The following is a 24,827-nucleotide window of genomic DNA, read 5'->3' on the forward strand; positions in this document are numbered from 1 at the left end:
TATATGTCAGTGTGTTAAGTGCAGGAAACACAGGAGAGCTACAGAAGAGCAGTGTATGGCAGATCTGCCGCCAGACCGTGTAGATCCATCACCACCATTCACCTATTGTGGAATGGACGGTTTCGGCCCATTTTACACCAAACAGGGACGTAAGGTGCACAAGCGATATGGACTTCTTTTCACGTGCCTTTAATAACGGGCTACCCACCTTGAAATGTTGGACGACATGTTAACAGATGCCTTCATTAATGGCCTTTGTTGTTTTGTTGCCCTAAGAGGAGCAGTACGTCACATGCGGTGTGATCAAGAAAGTAATTTTGTTGGAGCTAAAAACAAACTCTTATGCAGGTGGATTGCAATCATCTGACAACATTTTTGGCTGAGAAGCAGTGTGACTTCATCATGAACGCTCCACACTCAAGCCATGCAGGAGGTGTATGGGAGAGACAAATCAGAACGGTGAGGAATGTTCTTCAAGCCACTCTCTCATCCTCATCAGGTAGGCTGGATGATGCCTCTCTGCGCACATTCTTCTATCCGGCATTGGCTATTGTAAACAGTCGTCAGCTCACAGTTGACAATCAGTGATCCAAACAGTCCCGAACCATTAACGCCAAATCACCTGCTCACCTTAAAATCTGTTGTAGCCTACCACCTCCTGGCAGCTTTATCAGAGAGGACATGAATGCTCACAAGAGGTGGCGCACTTCTGGAGCCTTTGGAAAAGAGAGTACCTGTCTAACATTGCCACAAGACAACGCTGGCATGCTCCGAGAGAAAACCTTTTGGTCACTCGTGATTTGGTGGGAGTGTAAATTACCTATTATAATGCCCTATTGTTTTTTTTTTTATATACATTTATTTTGAAATTGTTTATTTTATTTTGAAAAGGCACTTCCTAAAAAATACGGAGAAGATCGCTACTGGCAGGTCTGCCTCGCTGTTGCATGAAAAATATTCTCATTTGTTGTTCTTTAGTACCTGGCTGAGAAAGGCACAAGTTCTTATGGTTTGTTCATATGTCACGGCATGTATTAAGGGAAAATAAAGGATTGTGAACCTTCAGTGAAAACGTATCTGACCATCATTCAGCCGGGCATGCTACACTCTTGTATTGATTATTGATTATGACAGCCCTCAAAAACCTGGGCAGGACTTACTGTTCGGCAGACATCTACATGGTTTTGAGTGAACTGAGTGTGACATTTCCGTTGTTACGCTTCTCAATGGCCAATGGCGGCGGTGGACTATGGAAAGAAAATTGAACAAGGGGCCGAAAATGACGGACATCAGACTGGAAGGTCTCTGGTTTGACTCCATGGAGTGACAAACCTGGATGGACAACACCTGGATCTGTCAAAAGTCCAAGAGGACTCTCCCTAGCCCACTGTCTAAGTGCCCCTGAGCAAGGTACCTTACTCCCCCAACACCTGCCCCCCGACACCTTGCATGGCTGCCCACTGCTCTGTGTGTCCTGCTGTGTTCACCAGATGGGTCAAAAGCAGAGGACATATTTCCCCATTTGCATGTAATATGTCTGTGCATGTGTGTGGGATTAATAAAATGTTTCTTGTATGATTTTCTGGAACCTATATGGATGTGGCTCATTCAATGGGATGTGCAAATTAATCTTACTTTAAAAGTATTTGGCAGGTGCGAGCAATGTGAGCTTGCCACATTGAATACCTCAGAACAAAACGCTAGGATTTTACTACAAGCTTATGATTATAACACCATTTCATCTCTTTGGGAGCAAAGTATCACTAACAGGACCTTTCCGGAAAGATGCGAGGCATGCGGCTTCATGATATAGAAAAAGCTAACTATATTTCTATCTGAAGCTTTAATCCATATTTTCGCCCCGGCTCGTAAACGGAGTGATAACAAAAAAGTCAGTGTTCCCATGTAAATCAATAGAAATACTTCTGAATGCTACCACAACACAAACTGTTAGATACAGACTGCCCTCTGTCATCTGTTACAATTATGGGCATAGAAAAATTTGACATGTTTTTGCATGTTTGTTCAAAAATTTTTAACAAACATGTTCAACTTTCTGACTTTGTGACTTTATGACAGATATAGAAAGGTCATCATCAAAGCTGATGACCTTTCTATATCTGTCATAAAGTCTGGTGGACAACAAGACATTAACTACATTGGTTAAATTTACTTCTATGAAAGATGCACATAAATACACAGATATTAGCCACCTTAAAATAGTGCTACTATGTAGTAGGAAAACATGACCATATGTTGTTCTTATTAAGATGATCATGGCTTAAAATTATTTTCAGCACTCTTTGATTGATAAATAAATACACTGGTGTGTATGTGCATTGTAGGTAGGTATTGTGAGAGGTGGTGGTCTAGTGGCAGAAACTTGGACTATGGGCAGAAAAGGTCTCTGGTTCTTCTCTGGTTCAACTCCACGGAGACACAACAAAAGACGAACCTGGATTGATCTGTCCAAAAATCCAAGAGTCTCCCTACCCTGTCTAGTGCCCCTGAGCAAGGCACCTTACTCCCCCAACATCTGCTCCCCGAGCGCCGTACATGGTCGCTCACTGCTCTGTGTGTCCTGCACACAAATGGGTTAAATGCAGAGGTTGAATTTGCCTGCCATTGCATGGGTGTGTTGTGCATGTCTGTGCATGTGTTTGGTATGAATAAACATATCTTAATCTTAATCTTAATCATACAGCTGACAAGATGACAAGAACATTTTTGATAAATGCATATATATTATTTCTGGTATGTTATTAATTTTTGTCTTAAACTTTTATGTCATTTTTTTTTAACATTTTCACTCTTGAGGAACACCCTAAAGAAAAGTGGTTATTTTGTGGTTTCCACCTACCACTTCAGTGTTTCCATTTCTGATGTGAAATTCTTCTGTTTTTACCTTTTTGGTCTATCTCTCATAACATCTCTGTTCAGTACATGGCTCTCTTCATGATACTCCAAACGGATGTACTTATATAGAGAAATAGAGGCCTGGCAGTATGCTTATTGCAGATAGCAGACATACTCCTTTCAATTTAGAGGGATTCTGATTCACAAACATACACTTGGTGGTGAGAACAAAATTGGCTGGTGCACACTTGTCATGAATCAGGCGCTGATTTTTTGCATAGAGTAAGAACATTTCTTTGCACATATGAGTGAATGATACCCATATTTTCTGAGTGACTGTGGCAATTACCGATCACATTAGATTAGAAAAAAACATTAAACGATACCAATTGGCTGTAAATACGCAGTGGTTGACTTGTGGTTAGAAAAAGGGACAACAGACTGGAAGGTCGCTAGTTCAAGGCCAAGAATTGGCAAACTACCCTGGACTGGAGGATAGACAAGACCTGTATCTTTTCGAATCCAAGAGGACAGATAGACTCCCTCTATTCCACTGTCTAAATGCCCCTGAGCAAGGCACATTACATTACTCTCATAAACTTATCACTGTATGTCCATTATAACTAGAACCAATATGCTTGTCTCTGGGATGCCTCATCTATCCCCTCATATATTTAACAATTAACAATGATAGAGCAATAAATTAAATGGTAAAATGGGTTGAAGGTCAATTTGAGTGAGTCTTTTTTTAAACAAAGCGATATGATGAAGTAAAAATAATGGGATCCTTAGAACATGTGGGGGACCGCTGGGGACCGTCCGGCTCTGCACGAGGATGTTTCCAACGAAACTTCAGTGGGACTACACCGCCTCCTTTGGTCGGTACCACCCACACCTTTTCTCAGCATTGGGCGACACCATGGGCACCGCCCCTCTTTTCCGGCACCGCATTTGAAACGTTGGAATAGATGACTGTGGACGTCTGGACGAGGCTGAGGAGCAGATCTGCTTTCAAGAGGTCAGCACGAGGAGCTGCCGAGCTGTCAGCTCTTAAACCTGGAGGGTTCTGAACACACTTAAGATGTGAGTAGAGAGTGATAGTTGCTTCTACGTCACATTTCATAATGGGTTTAAGTAATCGTGTGTGATGTGATGGATATGATGATATCCATGTACTGTGTGTGTGTGTGTGGGGGGCTCATTAGACTGTGTGGTGTGACTGTTTGTCTAAGCAGCACAGCTGGTGCTTCTGTCCCCGTGGAAGTAGGTGAAAGTTCCCCAGTGCAAAATAGCCAAATAGCAGCAGCTGATCATGCTCACCTCACATGCTCCTCTACTGTTCTGCTGGTGATGACAGTGATCAATAGGCTATGTAACACTGAATGGATGTTGCTGAGATGCTGAGACATGACCTGCCTACATAATGCATGGATAATTGTGTGCAAATCCTTAAATCCAGCCCAGTGTTTCAAGACTATGTGATTTATTGAACATTTACCAAATATAAATGTTTACCCCTATTCTGATCTACTCCTTTACAATTGATATCTATTGTATTTCTGTCCGTCCTGGACAACCCAGTCTCATCAGAAAACATTCAGTGGCAATGTTGGTCCACTTGGAACGACGTTACCATCTCACAATCTGGCCTCTTAGAGTGTGAGATGGTAACATTTTGTCAGCCCATTGTTTTGCATTGGCGTGTTCTCACGTCACGTGACTCACAAGCGCCCGTCTGCGGAGAGGAAAACATGGCGGATATTCCTTGTTTTCTCAGATAAAAATATAGTTTTGTTACTTAGTTTGGGCATAAAAATACATTCTGACACCATTTCTAGCGAGAAATGTGTTCTTTGCTTCCACAGTCTTCAGCCAGTTCGTGCTTATGATAAATATTTTAATAGTTATCACAAATGTTTTTATCGTTGCTATGAGGGTCCTTCAGTGATCGTGAATGTTATTCACGTTATATAATATTAATATTTGAGGCTAGATTACACCTCTAATGCGAAGGAATCCTGCCAGACCGTTCATCCCGAAGGGGGACCGACTGCGCCACGGACGGACTGGGCGAGCGGAACTGACGTGTGGCTTTTAGTAAACATCCGGACCTTTAACTCTGGGCTGCGTAATAGCCACCGAGCGCTTGGAAGACAAACGATGTCATCTTCCTTCTGTCAGGTGAGTAGTTTATTGTTTTTAAAGATCGTTACGATCTAGGTTTACAGTCCGAGTGCTGAGACAGCGGATGCGGAGTCCGTTGATACACACAATGCTAATCTTCAGCTAATACGCCATTGTTAGCCACATGCTACAGCCCACCGTAGCCTGTGCTACCTGGGAGGTGAATACATGGTTGTTGAAACCAGTTCAAGACGCTTAGCTCATCATTGAGGGACGCTACAATATAAATATAAACATGAATTTGATTTATGAATGCTTTAGATTAATAAGGAGTGTATTTCTCTACCATTACTCCAAAATATCGGATCAATTTGGTTTAATGTATAGTATGCAATATGACAATAATGTTTCCATGTTATGGAGTTGCAATTCATTTTATAAAACAATTCCTATGTTCTGTTTTTTAATCAATGAGGATCCAAGTGAAGGTACAGGAGTTTCATTAACGTCAATAACTTGGACCGAACACTTTGTTTTGCTTGATGAAGAGCAGGAAGGGCAGCCTGGAGAGAAAGAGAAGCCGGGTTGAGCCCACTACCATCATCCACGTACCATGAGGAAGGTGAGGGAGAGAAATGATCCTACCATTAAAGAGGAACTTTTAAGTTACATACCAGAAAGACCATTTTATATTATATGCCAAATATACATTTTTATAAAATGTATATTTTATAAAAATATACATTTTTTTAGGGTCACCTAAATTTAGTGTGAACAAGAGTGAACTCTTGACTAATGACGGTATGTATTTTGTACTGATACACAAACTTGATGTTACACATCTTAAACAATATGATATGGTTGTCCCTAGACAACCAGACCTGTGTGCTTTCCTGTGACTATAAATGACTGGAACCTCAGATAAAGAAATGTATTTTCTGACTTCAATAACTGAGGCATTCTCTACAGAATGTAATGTACCCATTCTACTTCAGATCCATTGAATCATTGTGTGTTTATGTTGCTTAAAGCAGAGCATTCACTGCTTTAATGTAATCAGCATCTTATCTGACAATATCATGGTGTAGAAGTGCAAGGAAATACCAATATGTTATGATCAATGTCATTTATTGTTCACAAACATTACATTAAGGCATCTGCTGGAAATGTTATGATCAACAATTCTCATGGAAATAAGACTTTAAAAACGCCACAAATAGTGTTTTGGAGAGGAGGGTTTCAGAGGGAGTGGGCAGCTCTGGAGAAAGGTCTGTCACTCCAGGTCTGCTGCTTGGTGTGACGGAGACATGAGGTTAGCATCAGGAGCTGAGGCTGCAGGAGGGACCATGGAGCTGAGGCACACCTGTACTGCTTCTCTTGAGAAGAACTGAAGGACACACAAACAAACCATAATGTTAAATTATGAAGATGGTTCCCTCAGATTTTTTTTTTTTAAACATAAACGTCAGACAGGCCACTAAAAACTAAAAATGCTGAAGCTAACAGCTACCCAACAGCAAGCTAATGCCTTCCTAAGGCTGCCAGGGAGTAGCAAGAGTAGCCTTGTAGCAAGAGAGTGTAGCTAATCACAACCCTCACAGTTCTTCATCAGTGGAGAAGTACCTCGCCATGTTTTCATCTTCAGAGGAGTCATCCAAAGACTTAGCTGCTGTTCCGGAATATGTCAGGCCCGCTGCAGCCTGCTGGGCTTGAACTCTGAGCACGCAGAGTAGGCCCTCACTACCCGTCTCAGTACATGCATCAGTCCTTCCTGAGAATATATGATAAAAAACAAAACGTCTCAATAGTGCGTTTGTGTACAGGGCTTTCTTTTCTACAGAAATATTTTTCCTGAGTTGATGTCTCTGCTTATGCCATCTAGTATGTGAAACAACAGATATTTTGGCATAACTGTATGTTTTCGGATTGTCTAACTGTGTATTTGTGTTAAAGTCAAAAGGTAGACACTGACCTCATCTTATGGTTTTAGTTGTCAAGAGACACAGTGTCATTTATACGAGAGAAAATATGTAGAAATATGTAGACGGACACTGCGCTGGTTAGCGGAGTCATACAACGCAGTGCGGTAATTCTAGTGTAGTTTTTTTTAATAAATGGGTTATCTTTTTTTACAATTTACAAAAAGTTATCTATATATTTGGTCACAGAATGTTACACAAATAAATTGCCATTAAAGTTGGCATCTTGCTGTCTCGCCAGTCTGACGATGCATCTGAAGCGTCCATCAAGGGCGTTCTGCAGGTAATTTGGATTGTTTGTTTCTTGTGAAGAGGAGAATAACATGAATTCATACCAATATCAGTTTACAATCAAACCTTTTTGTGTTAACCTTGTGTAAACAGAGTCAAAGGACATTGTACAACAATGACACACATTTTTCCACAGTACCTGTCGTTCACTACTGAACTTCTGACACCCATTACTGGACTGTGTCTTCCTGTAGAATGGTGATGTTCTCAACGTTCTTTTCACAGTCTGTCAAAACAAAATTAGAGTTACAAATGTTAATGCCCCACAACCCATTGCCGATACAGTTGTATTTGCACACCACATCGGACCAAAACAAAACTGCAGTCTGTGAAACAAGCAGTTTTGGTAGATATAAGGGAAATGCTAATATTTCTACACGATACATATTCAGTCCCTTAAGCAAAATAACAATGATGACAGGCCGCAACCTTGATGCCTTCATCTACTTTGCTTACAGACTAGTTTGCGGAGTCTCGTGCTGCCGTCCCGTGACCGTTACATCATCGCTCTTTTCTGAAACTAATGAAGGCAAATTCACACATGTAGACAGAAATAATCAGAATAAATTAAAAGGTGTAAAGATTGCTAACATTATGTTTGATGGGGGTCATCATTATACATAACAGAGGAAAACTTTGAACATGTATTCCTTAAATTGACTTGCCTTCCTGTGGAAAAAGTTGTTTTCCCAGTTAAACAATCACAGCAGGGAAGCATGATTGATCAAAATTCTTTCAGTGTGATATTAACTTGTATGTCAGCAAGCGTACTTTGGGGATTTTATAAAAATGTATATTTGGCATATTATATAAAATGGTGTTTCTGGTATGTAACTTAAAAGTACCTCTTTAATGGTAGGATCATTTCTCTCCCTCATCTTCCTCGTGGTACATGGATGATGGTAGTGGGCTCAACCCGGCTTCTCTTTCTCTCCAGGCTGCCCTTCCTGCTCTTCATCAAGCAAAACAAAGTGTTCGGTCCAAGTTATTGACGTTAATGAAACTCCTGTAGCTTCACTTGGATCCTCCTTGATTAAAAAACAGAACATAGGAATTGTTTTATAAAATGAAATGCAACTCCATAACATGGAAACATTATTGTCATATTGCATACTATACATTAAACCAAATTGATCTGATATTTTGGAGTAATGGTAGAGAAATACACTCCTTATTAATCTAAAGCATTCATGAATCAAATTCATGTTTATATTTATATTGTAGCGTCCCTCAATGATGAGCTAAGCGTCTTGAACTGGTTTCAACAACCATGTATTCACCTCCCAGGTAGCACAGGCTACGGTGGGCTGTAGCATGTGGCTAACAATGGCGTATTAGCTGAAGATTAGCATTGTGTGTATCAACGGACTCCGCATCCGCTGTCTCAGCACTCGGACTGTAAACCTAGATCGTAACGATCTTTAAAAACAATAAACTAAATTTTTCGTTTAAAAGTAGGCTCAAAACCTTCCTTTTTGATAAAGCTTATAGTTAGAGCTAATTAGTGCGCCAGAACGTTACTTGTTCTATTTTGTGACACATGACACACGGAGCTTCTCTTTCCAGCTTCTCCTTCCTCTTCTCCATCCCTATCCCCCTTCCCCGGAATCCCTTTGCTTTATCACCCGCAGATCCAGGGCCTCTGTGGCCGCACCATGGATTACGGTTTGTGGATCGCGCACCGGGGCTCGCGGTGTTGGATCCAGTGTGGCGGATTCTGAGTCATGTGGGCTGATCGTGGTGCTGGTGGCGGACCCTGTGTCGCGTTGGCATTGGGCACGGGCGGTGGACCAGGACCGCGGTGGTGGCTTGTGATGGGTCCTCCTGGTGGGTGGCGATGGACGGTGACTGAGGACTGGAGTGGCGTCTGGTCTGGATGGTGGATCGTGGTCTAGATGGTTGCTGAGCATGGACTGTGCTTGCAGCGGGACTGCTTGGCATGTCATGTTGGGGTTGTCCTTCGGGATGTCTACCCTCATCAATGCTGCTAGAGACTTTAATTATTGATGATGTTGTCCTGCACGTGGCATCTATTGCACTTCTGTCCGTCCTGGGAGAGGGATCCCTCACATGTGGCTCTCTCTGAGGTTTCTACATATTTTTACCCTGTTGAAAGGTTTTTTTTGTAGTTTTTCCTTACACTTGCTGAGGGTTAAGGCAAAGGATGTCACACCCTGTTAAAGCCCTATGAGATGAATTGTAATTTGTGAATATGGGCTATACAAATAAAATTTGATTGATTGATTGAAACTACTCACCTGACAGAAGGAAGATGACATTGTTTGTCTTCCAAGCGCTCGGTTGCTATTACGCAGCCCAGAGTTAAAGGACCGGATGTTTACTAAAAGCCACACGTCAGTTCCGCTCACCCAGTCCGTCCGTGGCGCAGTCGGTCCCCCTTCGGGATGAACGGTCTCGCAGGATCCTTCGCATTAGAGGTGTAATCTAGCCTCAAATATTAATATTATAAAACGTGAATAACATTCACGATCACTGAAGGACACCACGCAGGGACGGTGATTTTAACAGCACGCTGCGCCGTGCTGGCATGGCAGCGTCATAGCAACCCTCATAGCAACGATAAAAACATTCGTGATAACTATTAAAATATTTATCATAAGCACGAACTGGCTGAAGACTGTGGAAGCAAAGAGCACATTTCTCGCTAGAAATGGTGTCAGAATGTATTTTTATGCCCAAACTAAGTTACAAAACTATATTTTTATCTGAGAAAACAAGGAATATCCGCCATGTTTTCCTCTCAGCAGACGGGAGCTTGTGAGTCATGTGACGTGAGAACACGCCAATGCAAAACAATGGGCTGACAAAATGTTACCATCTCACACTCTGAGAGGCCAGAATGTGAGATGGTAACGTCGTTCCAAGTGGACCAACGTTGCCACTGAACGTTTTCTGATGAGACTGGGTTGTCCTGGAAGAGGGATCCCTCACATGTGGCTCTCTCTGAGGTTTCTATGTATTTTTACCCTGTTAAAAGCGTTTTTAACAGGGTTAGTTTTTCCTTACTCTTGTTGAGGGTTAAGGACAGAGGATGTCGCACCATGTTAGGCTATACAAGTAAAATAAGATTGATATATCTAATAAAGGAACTCTGCATTGTCTAGTCCTGTGCCCAGAATAACTTTTTTTTGCTCTCATACCAGATTTCCAATATGGAAGATGAGGAGCTCCAATCACACATCCAGAGTGACCTCCAGCCTGCAGCTATGGGTGCAGCCGATTTGGAGGTTCTGATGGCCATGAATAATCACTGGAAAACCAGGAGCTTTGGGCTCCAACACTTCAGACCCCTGACCCCATCCTCAGACTGCTCAGCGGAAGAGTCTGCGTCTCCAGAGTCCAATGTTGTAAAGGAATCCCCTTTGGTAAGTCTTGTGACACAAATTTGCTAAGAGTTAGGACAACGTTTTTGCATACCTGGTCTGGACTATAGCTTGAGGCACAAGAGTACTTTGAAAAGTTGTCTGTACTATGCTTCTATTCTATTCCAGTAGATTGCCTCTGCCGGCGATGATATAGTGGCAGTGGCTGCAATCTAGTCTTATTGTGCAACAACAACAGTTCATGAAATGTGACAAAAGTATTTTTGTCACCATTAAAATGTTAAAATTGTTATTCTGTGCCTTTGCTTCTTTTCTGGCCACATTCATAAAGGAGGCCCTCTCTGAAGTGTTATGAAACTTGGGTTGTTGCAGGAAGATGGAGGTGGAAATATGAATGAGAGTTTGAAAGAGGAGTTTGAGTTTTACTGAGAGGAACTATCAGAATTTTTTTCTCAACACTACAATATTAATGAAGGATTTGACTTCGATGGCCATCCCTACTTGTTTGAGCTTGAGTTTACAGATTAAGAATTCGGACAAATTGAGGAACGAAGGAGGAGAGAAACAAGCAGAAGAGAGATGAGCTGCTGCATGGTTGTGCGTGAAACTTCTAGAGCGAGAAATGTATTAAGCAGCCAGACTCTTAGCAAAGATTGGACTGTCACAGTTGCCCATAAGATTACATTGTAACCACTGCTGTCGAGTTGCAGCTGCCGGGGGAGGCAATCTATTAGACCAATTCCAAACTTTTTGTAAGTACCCTTCATTGACAATCACATTTTCAAACATAAGGCCCAGGTTGAGAAGTTGAGAATTTCCTTTATAAGAATTTAATAACCTTCCTTTCCTCTCAGTGTATGACACCTCCATACAGCCCACCCCACTGCGAGGGCACACATCAATCCTCGGAACGTCTGACTTGGCAGCCAGCAGAAGATGCTAATCTGGTCGCACATACTGCTGCTTCTCAGCAGAGGTTCCAATCCACCAGTGTGATCCGTCACAAGGCGGATGGTCAGCACTGCTGCTACCAAATCCATCCTGACAGACTCACTGAAGTTCATACTAAGGACTTCAAAAGAGATTTGAAGAGGGGCTTGACACCAGACACTCAGAGAAGATTATTGTAATGCAGTCCGACTCACCTCAGAAGCCACTAACTGTGACTTACCTGGTAGTGGGGAAGGAAAACCAGACCCAGAGGAGCCTTTCAGGCCCAGATGATAAATTCAACATACCTCAGCGTGTCTCTCCTCTCCTCCTCTCTACAGTCAAAATCTCCCTGTCTCCTCTCTGGCCACCACTGTTGTGCAGAAGCCTATCACAGCTTTTGAGAGTCAGATGCAACACCAACTAATAACACAACAACACAAACTACAGAAGCCAAAACCCCACACTGGTTCTTCTGCCCAGGCCTTTATACTTGGGGGTCAGGTTGCACAAGGTCCCCTAGCCAGCGCTGGTGACACCTGGTGGCAACAAGTTACCTGCCATCGCGCCTGCACCTCGTTGTATGTTGCTGGAGCAACAACAAAACCCACTGCAGCCAGAGGTGTCCCGTGTACAAAGTTATGCATGTTCGCATGAGGAGTGCAGCAAGACCTAATTCAAGAGCTCCCGCCTCAAGGCCCACATAAGGACGCACACAGGTAAGTGATGAGAGATGTGGATAGTAATTGTACTGTGATTGCAGTGTCAGGAAAGTGTATATCTTTTAATCATGTAACCCAGTCATATGTCAGCATCTGGTGCAGACAATGATTAAAAGAGTCATAGCAGGTAAAAACAATCTTTTATAATTCATGACAAGAGATGAGATATAAGATGTTCCTCAGTGACGATATAGTTTCCACTGTACTCTGTGTTGCATCAGGTGAGAAGCCCTTTAAATGCAAATGGCAGGACTGTGAGAGGCGATTCGCTCGCTCTGATGAGCTGTCCCGCCACAGCCACACTGGAAAGAAGAAGTTTGTCTGCCTAATGTGCCTCAACTGCTTCATGCGGAGTGACCACCTGGCCAAGCATGCCCGGAGACACCTAGCAGCGAAGAAGATGCCTTGCTGGAGGTTTCTGGCCTGGCTGCTCCTAATGAAGCCAACGACTGAGGAATTACACTGAAAGAATCAAATGTAAATAGATTTCTTATAGCAATTTCCTTTTTTTTCACTTTTATCCCCTGCATGTTTAACTCAGTGACATTGACATGTGCATGTTGCATGATAATTTATTTGTTACATTGCAGTTTTGCAGAGGTGTTTTGTGAGGCTGACATTGAACCCTTTATTAAATTTAAAAACATTTATTCTCTGTCATTATTAAATTGTGTCAAGAATTTAAAACACCCCCGTTACTCCTGGAATTTAAGTCTGATCTGTATCTGGATGTTGTTTTGATGATAGTTATTTCATTGCCAGGTATAAAAGCCATGAAATTACAATTTATCCAGAAAAGATATTTCACATGCTACCACACAGCACAAACTTAGAATAACACATGTATTTTTTAATAGATCCTAAATGGTTTTGGCCTTTTAGTCGGTGTTCACATTATCCAGAATGAGAATTGGATTATCTTTTTTTTTGCTATGATTGTACAACAGCAGGTTGGTTTCACTAAGTACAACATTTATGGTGTTTTATGATAACACATTCAGTCAAGTCAGTGAGATGTTTATTATTGTTCAGGTTGACAAGCACAGCTACAAGTGTATATATACAGGTAATGTCATGCCTTACACAGAGATTGGAAGACAACTTCACAGATATGTAGACTTTGCAAGTACACTTGCAGAATCTGAACATGACTGTACTTGAAATCTTTTCCTTAAACATGTACAATGGAAATTGTAAAATATGATGGGTTTTAACAGTTTCAGGTTTGATTTCTATCAAAAAAAAAAAAAAGCCCCTTTTCCATGTCAGCTGATTTGCTACTCATCAACACTTGCTTTATTCCATATGCAACACGTGCTGTCAAAAAATATCTGCTGCTACGTTGTGGTAAAGCAGTCACCAACTGGTCCTTCACTCGCACCTCAGACCTCAAACCACACCAGTTTACTGGTGGACACCGAGCCATTAGCTTCCCAACAAACACAAAGGCAGACTGAAGTTTACCAGGAGCAGGTGAGTGCACATTGATCACACTGGCTTCATCAAACAGATGAATAAATGCACATTTACATGTGCAGCAACATAGTGCTGCAAGCCTTCAGTTTAAACAGCGATAAAGACAACACATTTCAAATGACATGAAGCTCTTATCGCACAACATAAACTATACAACCAATTAAAATCATTAAAATACATCTTGAGGCTAAGCTATATATATTACTTTACAAGACTGGCAGCAGCAGCAGTGATACAAATAATACATTTGTCAAATATTATTTAAAACCATTTCATGTCCACTGTATGAGTGTAAACTGCACTGCCATGGGATGCCCAAAGCCAAGGGAAGAATGAATCTGTCTTATTGGATACTAATTAACACTTTGGGGTGTCAAGGTCTAAACACAAGTTACACTGTACATTAGGCTTTGTGAGATCAATTATATCTGGTCCCAGCAAGTTCAAGCACTATCTGCACTGTTAATGTACTTCAGCCCAGTGGAATGTTGAGGAGACGAAGCTAGCAGCAGAACACAGTAAAGTAAAAGCCCTCCTGTCCTGATGATTGCTAAGCTGGGACAGAGAGTGCAGCCTCTGTTTGGCAGGTATTGAGGAAATAAGGGACTAATGAGAAGTTCTTCAGTGTAGCCTCCTGAGCGCCACCAGTGTCCTGCATTTCAAACCTGGTAGAGCAAAAGGAAAACAAACCTGAGTCAGAGGCACATGTATAGTCAGAATACAAGGATTCTTTCAAACTTAGTCATGCATTTCAATCATAAAAACAAATAACCGGTCCTTACCAGTCTCTGGAGGAGATTACATAGTATACAGGGGGTGGAGGTGAGTCGGTGGTTGTGCTGAGTGGCTGGCCCAGACTATAGGCCCCAGCATGGGTGAACAAGAGCCAGTCTCCGATGTTGAGCTCAGGTAACAAACAGTGCTCCACTACCTGATCCAGGTCATCCCCAGAGGGACCCCACAGGCTGCTGCTGAACACTGGACCATCAAGAGAGGTGTTCTAATAGCACACACAGAAGAGATAGTCTGTTTCAGTAAACTATAGTTTAAGAAGTGGTGTTTTACACTTCATAACAGTGAGATTATTGGGAATGAATAGAGATGTTTACAATTTGACCCAGAGAATTCTTGTAGCTCACCCTGTGAACGGATGGTGTAGCGATCGCTGTATCAGAGAGTTTGCTGGCAAATGACCCATACACTCCCTCGTTCATGTAGTACTGGAACTCTGGCTCATTGTTTGGATGAAGATCATCTGTTGAGACAGATTTTGCACAACATCTTTGAGAAGCGCAGGCATTTATTCTTTAACTTTTTCATATTTAGTTTTATATTACAGCTTGAGATCCAGAAATTTACATAGCTGTCTTTGGTACAGCAGTTGGGCTGACCTTGCAGAATGTATCAGTGAAAGTGACAATCAACTCACCATGTGCCTGTTTCTGGAGATCTCGAGCCACCACCCCCTTGGAAATGATGTTAACAGCCAAGGTGAAAGCAGAGGATATGAAGAAGCTGCCAGGCTCAGCAATGATGGAGACCCCAGTAGACAGAGGGAAGTATAGGTCCACCATAGACATGACTGCCCTATTGATCTGCAAAGAAGATACCAAGTGGTAAAAAGTAGGAACCAAAACGAGTAGGCCTCCAAACTTTACAATTAAGACATTATAATCAATCTCATCGACAACCCCTGAAGAGTGGCATAAATCAAGCCCATTATAGTAAAATTAGCACGACTAGAGTGTGTGCTATCGCTGTAAACCAAAATCAAAAATATTTCACATAATACATTGTATTACATAAGCTGCTGTAATACAATGTTGCTTAATTTTAATTTATTTGACTATGTTATATGTTATACATATATTCATATTATTTTATTTAATATTCCCCACTCCTTCACCCTGTAAACTGCTGCTTCATTTAACTTTGACTTTAATTTGACTATGTTATATGTTATACATATATTCATATTACTTAATTTAATATTCACTTGAGTGTGTTATATGTTATATGTTGCAATGTTATGTTATATGTTATGTTACATAGTATGCTATTTTTTTGTCATTTTGTAAAGTCACCTACTGCGTAGATGTTTGCCTGCCATGTCATAAGAATTTCACTGCTCAGATGACGCTGTCATTGGTGCATGTGACAATAAACTTTGATTTGATTTATTTGATTTGAATTTCTTTGTCCCCTTCATTTAAAAAAAATGTAATTAAATTTTTGTACTTGTACTGCATTGAATTAAATTTTTTGCACATTTCTCCACCTGTGTGGTGTTTATGAAATTCACTGACCAGCTCCAGCTTTGTGTCAGCGGCACTGAAGCCACCTCCAATGTCCACGATGTTCATGTTGAAGCCCATTTCCTCCTGAGGCAGACAAAAGCTTGTTAATGTGTAAACAAAATCACAAGTGATCATCAAAGTACTGAGTGTTTATAGAGGGACCGCAAGTGTCCAAGGGTTGTGTGTCGGAAGGTGATCGGAGGTGGTGGTCACTGAACTGAGCAGTGTAACAAGCTATATAACCGTGTTAGAAATTACTTACTCCCATATCAAAGACACAGCGGGCATCTGAGATGGCATGAATAAACACCTGGTCATCTTCACAGGAGACGGAAATGTGGGACCTTTGGGGTGAAGGTTTCATGGTCAGTATGTCAAAATATTGCTCAATTTTATTCATGTAGTAGGCTGGTTGTTAAATTCGAGTGAGTTCTGCATTCGTTTATGTATCTTCAAACTGCTCTATAACCAGTCACAGAGCATTTCTGCAGAGCTCACCTGACCCCAACGACCTGTACACCCAGTTCCTTAGCTCTCTCCAGCAGATGTCTGCAGTCCTTTAGGGAACAGCCAAATGTCATGCTTATCTCCTCGTCTGATGCCTCTGTGGCCACCTGCAGCAGCAGCCTGAATCAACACACAGGAAACAAAGAACCATGGTACATAATTATTTGTTAAAAGCATTTCCGTTGCTCATATATATGGGCGGCTGTGGCTGAGGGGTAGAGTGGTCGTCCTCCAACCTGAAGGTCGGCGGTTCGATCCCCAGTCTGAACAATCTGCATGCCGAAGTGTCCTTGGGCAAGATGCTGAACCCTGAATGGCCCCCATAGAATAACAAAGTGCTGGGATAGATGCACTGTATGAATGTGTGTGTGAATGGGTGAATGTGAAACTGTAGTGTAAAGCGCTTTGAGTGGTCATCAAAGACTAGAAAAGCGCTATATAAATACAAATCCATTTACCATATAATGAATAGTGACTAATAACTGATAACTGAGCCAATTATTTAAGAATGTTGAAATGGCAATTTCATGCCATGTAATCACTGGCCCAGGGATTTAATACTAATATAGTCAAACACCTACTTGGCATTGGGGTGGCAGCGTGAAATCTTGCGTAGCTCTGCTTCATTATCACACACCAGAAGGTCAATGCCATTCTTAGCAGCATATTTAATCTGGGAGACCTGTTTGCAGACACCACTGTAGATTATGTCTTCAGAGGGAATACCATAGCTCTGCACCAGCTCCAGTTCAGACTGACATACAAAGAGAAAAAGACAATTGTATTTCAGTACTATACAGTGTGTGGTTTAGTAAACAGACCTTTTATTATATCATGTCCATCCTGAATGCTTTACCATGAACAAAATACATGATCAACAACATTTAAAAGGTGAGCAGAGGTACACTGACGACTTGGTGGTGCCTACAAGCTGGTGTACCAGAGGTTGTGTATAACTATTCTATATAAGTGTACTAGAAGTTGTTTGGAGGGGTGGTATATATTGATCCAAACTTAGTACCATGTGACAAGTTCTTTAAAACATGTCTGTAAGACCGTGCAGCCTAAACAGTGCACTCTGCAACTGTGATTATTTAATGTGAAGACACCTGATCTGACAACAGAGATGTAATCTGTTTTGAGAAAGTACCTTGTTGGTGCATATAAATCCAGTGCCAAGAGCAGCAAGAACTTCAATAACAGCTGGACTGCTGTTGCATCTGACAGTGTAGTAGGGCCGAATTTGGCCCATGTGTGTTCGCCAGCGAACATGCTGCCTCAGAACGACTCCCAGGTCTGCTACAAAAAATGCTTTCCTCTCCGACTGAGGAAGACAGAGGTGTAAAAGTGGATGAGTCAGCAAAACATGCAAGCTTCGGCTAAACTTGTCTCCATGTAAAATTACTACATACATTTAAAATAAGGCAATACTTTAACAGGCATTTGAGAAAATTACAACACAGTAAGAGGTCATGTGATAAATGTGCATCATGTTTCACTGATATTCCTTACCAGAGTTTGTTCATAAATGTGGTTGTCAATCACGTCGCAGAGCGCTGTGCCTGCCCCCAGCAGGCCAACAGAATACTGTGGTTCATCAGGAATACCTTTCATCCTCTCAACCGTTTTCCTCTAATCCGACAGGCATAAAGAATGTGGCTAATCTGACTTGTCTTGCTCGCTCGATCCTGAGCCCCTGGGGTCCTAGACTTTTACAACAAACTGCAAGAAAAGTCAGCATAAGACATGCATTGTAAAGAGGCAGAACAAATTAGCCACTATAGGACAATATACATTTATTATTGCTTTTTTTTCTACTCTCATTTATTCATTAACGTCTCTGATTTGATCCATAAACAAGCTCCAATCAGAGCACAGAATAGGTTTCATGTTGTGGGAAAGCTTTGTGGAGGAGGCCTATTCTTCTGAAAAGCCACTGTGAAAAAACAGAGTCTGGGGCACAGGGTTCATTTACTTTACCATCAATTACTCCCAACAATCACCATTAAACCCTGAGCTGGTGACCCGTAAAGGTTATTTTTGACGGCATTAAGCAGGGTACAATACTGTCTGCGTCTCTGTCACAACTTTACTTTGAATAATGTTGCACAATACGTCAGAGATGTGCAGAAGTGACTAGACCACATCTGAAATGACTGTGGCTTTGGGAGGTTAAATGGGGAGACTAAACAATGTGCCTGGAAGGACTGCTGTGTTCTACAATATGACAAGGCTAAAACAAACAGATGAATAGACAGTAGGCCAGGGGTACCAAATTTCAGTGCCTACTTGATTGCATTGTGAAAAAAAATGAAAAGAGTGTAAGTGTTCATTAGTCCTCTGCTTGAACAGAAGTGCAAGAATTTGGGGAAATGGCTCGACCGAGGCGTCTCTTTAAAAATCAATCATGATTTTATATAACAGGGAAAAAGCTAAAATATACATTTCACATATAAGTTGAATATTTATATATTCAGCAAAACTACTGCAGATAATAATCAGTCCAGAACACTGTCCTGTCATTTTAGTAGAAGTGCTGAAAATAGATCTGAAATGTAAGATCTAATATCATAGTTTGAGATGTATCTGGGGCAAGCTATTTCTTAATATATCCATCTGTTTCTTCTATCAAGAGTTAAGCAATAACAATGTATGTCCCTGCAAGCAGAAACACACATACAGCAAAATGCTGGATAAAACACGGTTTAGTTAGCTGTTTTTCTGAGTATCGACATCGATTAAGAGTACGCATTAATTCCTCAGTTCACATCTAATGTACTCACATTGATGAGTCCTGGGTTGAACTCGTCCACTATCAGCTAGGATCCCAAGGTGGCTCAGCGTTGAAGTCAAACGGCTCCCGGTATAGAGCTGCCCCTAAATCCCCTGGATAGTTGTTGTACACCTGCACAGGGACAAATGAGGACAAGCCACATTGGAATCAGTCACTGAGAGAGAAACAACTGTGACGATGAATGCGACTGTTTCTCCACTGACACAGGCTCCAATCTACCTTAACATTTAAAGCTCTGTAATAATGTGTGGAGGAAATGTGGACAAGCAGGCAGAATGAGTTGAGTGAAAGGCAATGGAGGAAGAACAAATAATATGTTTTAGGGTTTACTGGATAAATGATAAAGGTTTTCGGTTGAGACTGTATTAAATATTTGAAGGTTGGTACTCAGACCCATGATAAAGTACATTGATCCGCACCAATTATGATTGTTTCAAATTAATTTACATTGCTATGTTACATGGTAATTAGTATTTTCACTCCAAACACTTCCCATTCTGCTACAAATTCACAGCCATATTTAACACGTCGGACTCAAGTTTCCTAGCTCGTTTACGTTCATTAATAAAGTTCAGATTAGCCTTAGCTAGTTACATAGCTACAAACAATGTACATGTCGTACAGGAATCTATCATGTTTTAACAATGATGCCACTGAACATTACAGTATTTCCAATCTATTACAACTTGCATTAGTTGCTTTCGCTACATTTGCCGGTCCATTCATCACATGCTAATTAGCAAGCTAACAACGCGGTTAGCTAACGTTACTTACGTCTGCTGAAAACCCAAAAGAGGGGACAGAGCGCTTTTTCTTTTTGGGCGGAATTTTTAAAGAGTGGTGGGTTTACAAGGAGAGAAAAGTAAAACGGCCATGGACGAGGAGGATTAGCTCGAGTTATTGTTGTTCGATGTTGTATAGATGCGAGCGGCTATGGACCATTTGTAACGAGGGGGAGGGAGAGGACTATCTATGGATAGAACGACAACAGTGGGGAGGGAGGGAGGAGCAAATAATTAGACCACTGAAACTAAGAGCACATCCGGTTACAGTATCAGAATAAAATGCATGTTAACAAAACATTTCACGACGTCTTTTGATTAATGAAAGCCATAGATGTAGAAGAATATCGTTTCCATCAAAATTTTCATTCAGGATTTCTTTCTCATAATCAATATGACCTAATAATTACAAAACTACAAGAACTGTTTCCAGGTCTGATAGTACTTAAGTATGTTGAATTGATCCAGTGCAGAGGGGCGAGATTTAGAGATTTAAAATATACAACTCAGTTTTGCAAAGAAATGATTGGTTACACGTGGAATAATGTCATGCTTAATAGCAACAAAAATAATAATGGTCTCATTCTAAATACACATACTTGTGTACTGTGAGCTTATGCAGGTTCATTTGTTTCTATTTTATTTATTTCTATGTTTTACAGTTTCACCATATTCTATATAAAGATTCTTCAATCTTATTTTTTCAGATCAGATTCTAATACCTGAATTTGGAACACTACCTATACTGGTTGATTATTATTATTATAATTTTGGTATTATTATTATTATATGTCGCCGTTGTAGTAGTAGTGGTAGTAGCAGGAAATAAACCAAAATTAATTTAATTAAAATGTATTCCCAAGAAATGTAATTTATCTGTTGGTGGAAACACGATGTCACACACAAACAGGTGTATGAACGTAAATTGCTATTGCAGCGCCTGTAATCTTTTGAAAAACTTCCATCAAGTGCAAAGCAATGCATTGTAGGCTTAAAACCTCATCTACTCCATTTTATATTCATATTTTATCAAAAATATTAGACCATGGAATCTAAATATCAATAAGTGAATGTGGCAGTGGCTGATACAGATATTGAATTGGATCTGTCAAAATTATAATTCTATAATCTATTCTATGTTATAACAACATGATGTTCCATATACAATGAAAGTTAATTGTATCTTCACCAAACAAAACCAAACACTTGACTAGATTCTACATCCAGATACTTTTATAAACAATAATAAGGCCAGTTTAAAGTAAAAATCAAGTTTACCTGTGTTATGTCTTCATTGTGTTCCCCATGGCTCAGTATTAAGGACAAAATGCTGTCCGATAAAGTTCACAGAATTTCCCTTTTTCTTTCTTTCTGTTGCCAAAAATCACCAGTTGCAAAACAGAAGTCCGTTGAGTAATGAGTTAGTTGGATGCATGTATTTTGTCTTCAAGTTCAAGCTGAAACTGGATTTTCCTCGTTCCCTTGCCTTTGTTGTTGTGACTTTGACAAGTTGTGCCTGCTTCTGGAAGTGCATGGTCTAGGGCAGTGTGTTTCTTTTCCAAGGAGATACATTTGCATATCTCCCTCCTCAACAGAAGGAGGAGGGTGCCAAGGAACGCTCAGCTACTGTTACAGAGTGACAGGCACATACTGTACAGTAATTATCAATTTCAATGTGTATAATTGGAATAATCATAATAAAAATTCCTCTCAAAATAATTCACATCTCAAGGTTTTTTAGGATTCAATGAACACATTTATTACCTATCTTAAACTGTATGTTTCCATGGAGATTATGCTAATTGAAGAAAAGAGATAAATCCATATCTTTATCATCCTGAGTAGCCCACAGCAAATAACACTGCATGTGTTTTTCTGTGAACAGTTGTGAGTTCTCATAACTTTGTCATCCTTAAGAGTGCTAGATTAGCTTTGAGTGCTCCTCTGGGACAAAAAATAAACAATAGCAACAATTGTTTCTCCAATAAAACTATTGCTTAGAATCCATTGTAAAGGCTGGAGAAGCAATTTCTTTGCCTCGCACTTTAACACAAAAGCTATTCCGTGTTTTGTGCCTGTTCTCTCCAACACAAAATGAGCCTATGTTAAATATAAGTCCAATCGCACATACCATCTAAAGTGGCTTCCAGTAACACACAATGTTTGATTCCCATTGTTTGGATCATAATAGCTGTCGCAGGCAGTGAGTATGCGACAGCAGGACATGTGTACCAACCACTGTGAGGGCAAATACTCCAGTGGCTGCATTGTGCAGCAGGAATTCTTATTTGCAAACATTGCAAACAGATTACATCAACACACAGACTAGGAAAGACCTTGCATAGGTTAACCCTAACAGACCAAAAGTCTCCAGTCAAAGAGGAAAAAACAGCATTGTTCCACAGCGAAAAAGAAAAGGATGAAACACCTTCAACAAATTGATTATATATATATATATAAAGGTTTAATTACGAAATATATGTAATAAACAGTCAGTTCAGATAAAGCACCTGAACATCTATCTCAGTATATCAATATCTCTCTGCACTTGAATTAGTGACTCTCTAAACCCACCATGAATTGGTCTTATGCAAGAAGAAGCGTTGTAAGTGTTGTTAAGTCACTCAGCAATGGATTCTACTCTTTTTGCCAAAGAATGTTGCTCAGTGAAAAGAACTTTGAACCAACTTTATACCTCACACTGATGTGAATGTTAAACAGGACAATACAAAGCAGCCACCTGCAGGAATCAAAAAAAAAAATATGCAAAGAGGAATTGTGTGGAAAGACCTGATCTGCTAGGGTGACAAAATGATTTACCAAGAATGGGAGTGAACATTTGACCGAACCTACCTTAACACAATCTTTGGTTAAACATTATAAAAACTACAATTTTAGATTTGGGCATATCAAAGCATTTTAAAGTTAAGGCATTGAATTTATCCAGTTTAAATCTTTTATTTCTGTTAACATAAATAATGTTGCGTGAGAGCAATTTTTCCATTCATTTACTCAAATTTGAAATTATTCAAAGGAGTATTTTCAATACAAATGAATTCAGATTCCTCTTACTTTTGTTCTTTGTGTCTTTAATGTTCAGGTTTCGTGCATTAAAGCCTTGGACATAAACATTAAGCAAACATAGTTTCTCTCAACATCTTCATCATATCTTCATCATCGTTTACAGTGTTTTTGAATTTAGAGAGAAGTCACATCAGAGATATGCAGATTAAAACCCACATACAGTATCAGGGTCAATCATATCATTTTTTTCATATGTTAAAAAAAGTTTAAACCTAACGCATTGCATTTTTGGAGTTTGGAAATATACAAGCAATGTTTCAAAATTATATTGTATGAGGAGTTGAATGATTAAGTCTTTCAAGAATGAGTCAGACGAGCTTCTGATTTTAAGCCCTGCTATCCCTTAAATAAAAAACATGAGTGAACGCAACTTTGCAGCTATTTAACGAATCGCATATTGAGATTTGAAGTTGTCAAAGTTTTTGAAGCAAGAGACTAAAGTTTATTAGTTGGCACAATTTATTTGTTTTTACTTTAAATGGTGATTTCTAAGTCCTGACAACTAGTATCTTTTATTTCGAACAAAATGTAATGCAATCTAGAAGGAAAGACTTTTTATCTCTGGGCTTTCCCTCAACATGTCATTTGCAACAATAGTATCAAAGTGTTGGAGAGACATAGTAAGATATACAATGATAGGCAAACAATTACACAGCCTAAAAAATTATGCACATTTCACCCTTGTTTCCTTTCTGCCTAGATAGACTGCAGAATAGACCGTTCATAACTCTGTGTCAGTAGTTATGTCAGATATTGTGGTTTATTATAAATGAGGACCATTCCTGTAAATCAAACTAATTACAGATGGTCAGTATTGCTTCTGATGATTTGTACAATATCTGACAAATAAATCATGTTTATGCACACACACACACACGTGCGCGCACACACACATACAAGCCTGTAAGGCTTTGTGTGTGCTTGCTAGCATGCTTGCATTTCTGAAAGCAGTAGGTCACTGTCGCCCAAATGAAGTAAAATGCAGGTAGTTGAAAGTTATAAAGATTACACAGGTGATGTACGGTGAGACACAAACCAAGTTGGAAACCCTCATTCCTGGAATGCACAAGTGAATCGACGAAACACTGAAAAATGCAACATTTGCTAAAGAAATAGGGGAGGAGATGAGAAGGCAACAGTCTGCCCATTAACACAGTTCCAACATTTGTTGGTTATTTAAATGAATATTTTTGTGAACACTTTAAGGTCTTAGTCAATGTTAACAAACATAAATTTGAGACATATCACAGGTCATGTGAGTAAGACACTGTAATGGTTGATGGCAAGGATGCTGAGTCAAACAAGTGTGTGTGAGATACTATTTATTGTTAAAATAACATTTTCTTTCTAATTGAACCAGAAAAGATTACACTCAGCAGTAGCCTGTGCTCTGCAGACTGAGTGATTGTGACGTGCGTGTGTGCCCGTCCTGATAACATCCCAGCAGACTGGCCTTTAGCCAGCTATGGGCAAACTCGCCCTGGCGTTTGATGTCGAGGGTTGGCTCCAGGCAGACCAAGCATTGTGTCCCAAACAATGAACCCCAGGCCCACTGAACTATAAACATGTCCCTTTGGGGGTGTTTTCCTCCGATTCCATACAGGAGACACCCAAAGTCAGGAAACTTGACCCGGCTTTTCC

At 40.4% G+C, this 24,827-nt stretch overlaps 2 protein-coding genes and 2 long non-coding RNA genes across 5 annotated transcripts; 2 read left to right on the forward strand and 2 right to left on the reverse strand.

The window, feature by feature from the left end:
* Positions 1 to 3,760: 3,760 nt before the first annotated feature.
* On the forward strand, positions 3,761 to 11,384 carry LOC133964599 (uncharacterized). The gene is made up of 3 exons (XR_009923806.1): positions 3,761 to 3,939; positions 10,415 to 10,636; positions 10,763 to 11,384. It is a non-coding gene; the product is annotated as an uncharacterized LOC133964599 (long non-coding RNA).
* Positions 6,107 to 8,081, reverse strand: LOC133964598 (uncharacterized). Its single transcript, XR_009923805.1, has 3 exons — positions 7,390 to 8,081; positions 6,604 to 6,751; positions 6,107 to 6,367 (listed from the first exon to the last, which is right to left on the reverse strand). It is a non-coding gene; the product is annotated as an uncharacterized LOC133964598 (long non-coding RNA).
* A 339-nt stretch (positions 11,385 to 11,723) lies between the features above and the next one.
* LOC133964686 (Krueppel-like factor 10) lies at positions 11,724 to 12,894 on the forward strand. The gene is made up of 3 exons (XM_062398912.1): positions 11,724 to 11,768; positions 12,207 to 12,243; positions 12,468 to 12,894. The coding sequence occupies exons 1-3, from the start codon at positions 11,724 to 11,726 to the stop codon at positions 12,710 to 12,712; spliced, it is 327 nt and encodes a 108-aa protein (XP_062254896.1). The 3' UTR covers positions 12,713 to 12,894.
* A 353-nt stretch (positions 12,895 to 13,247) lies between these two features.
* LOC133964597 (antizyme inhibitor 1-like) lies at positions 13,248 to 21,605 on the reverse strand. 2 transcript variants are annotated; one of them, XM_062398771.1, is made up of 12 exons: positions 21,381 to 21,605; positions 19,310 to 19,431; positions 18,039 to 18,248; positions 17,677 to 17,850; positions 17,108 to 17,280; positions 16,518 to 16,646; positions 16,282 to 16,363; positions 16,029 to 16,103; positions 15,152 to 15,317; positions 14,862 to 14,977; positions 14,505 to 14,722; positions 13,248 to 14,387 (listed from the first exon to the last, which is right to left on the reverse strand). In XM_062398771.1, the coding sequence occupies exons 3-12, from the start codon at positions 18,138 to 18,140 to the stop codon at positions 14,273 to 14,275; spliced, it is 1,350 nt and encodes a 449-aa protein (XP_062254755.1). In that variant the 5' UTR covers positions 18,141 to 18,248; positions 19,310 to 19,431; positions 21,381 to 21,605; the 3' UTR covers positions 13,248 to 14,272. The 2 variants fall into 2 exon arrangements, with proteins under 2 accessions (XP_062254755.1, XP_062254754.1); XM_062398770.1 differs by lacking the exon at positions 21,381 to 21,605 and adding an exon at positions 20,095 to 20,279.
* Between the last annotated feature and the right edge of the window lie 3,222 nt (positions 21,606 to 24,827).

The sequence above is a fragment of the Platichthys flesus genome, chromosome 11, assembly GCF_949316205.1.
Source record: "Platichthys flesus chromosome 11, fPlaFle2.1, whole genome shotgun sequence".
In the NCBI taxonomy this organism is placed as follows: Eukaryota; Metazoa; Chordata; class Actinopteri; order Pleuronectiformes; family Pleuronectidae; genus Platichthys; species Platichthys flesus.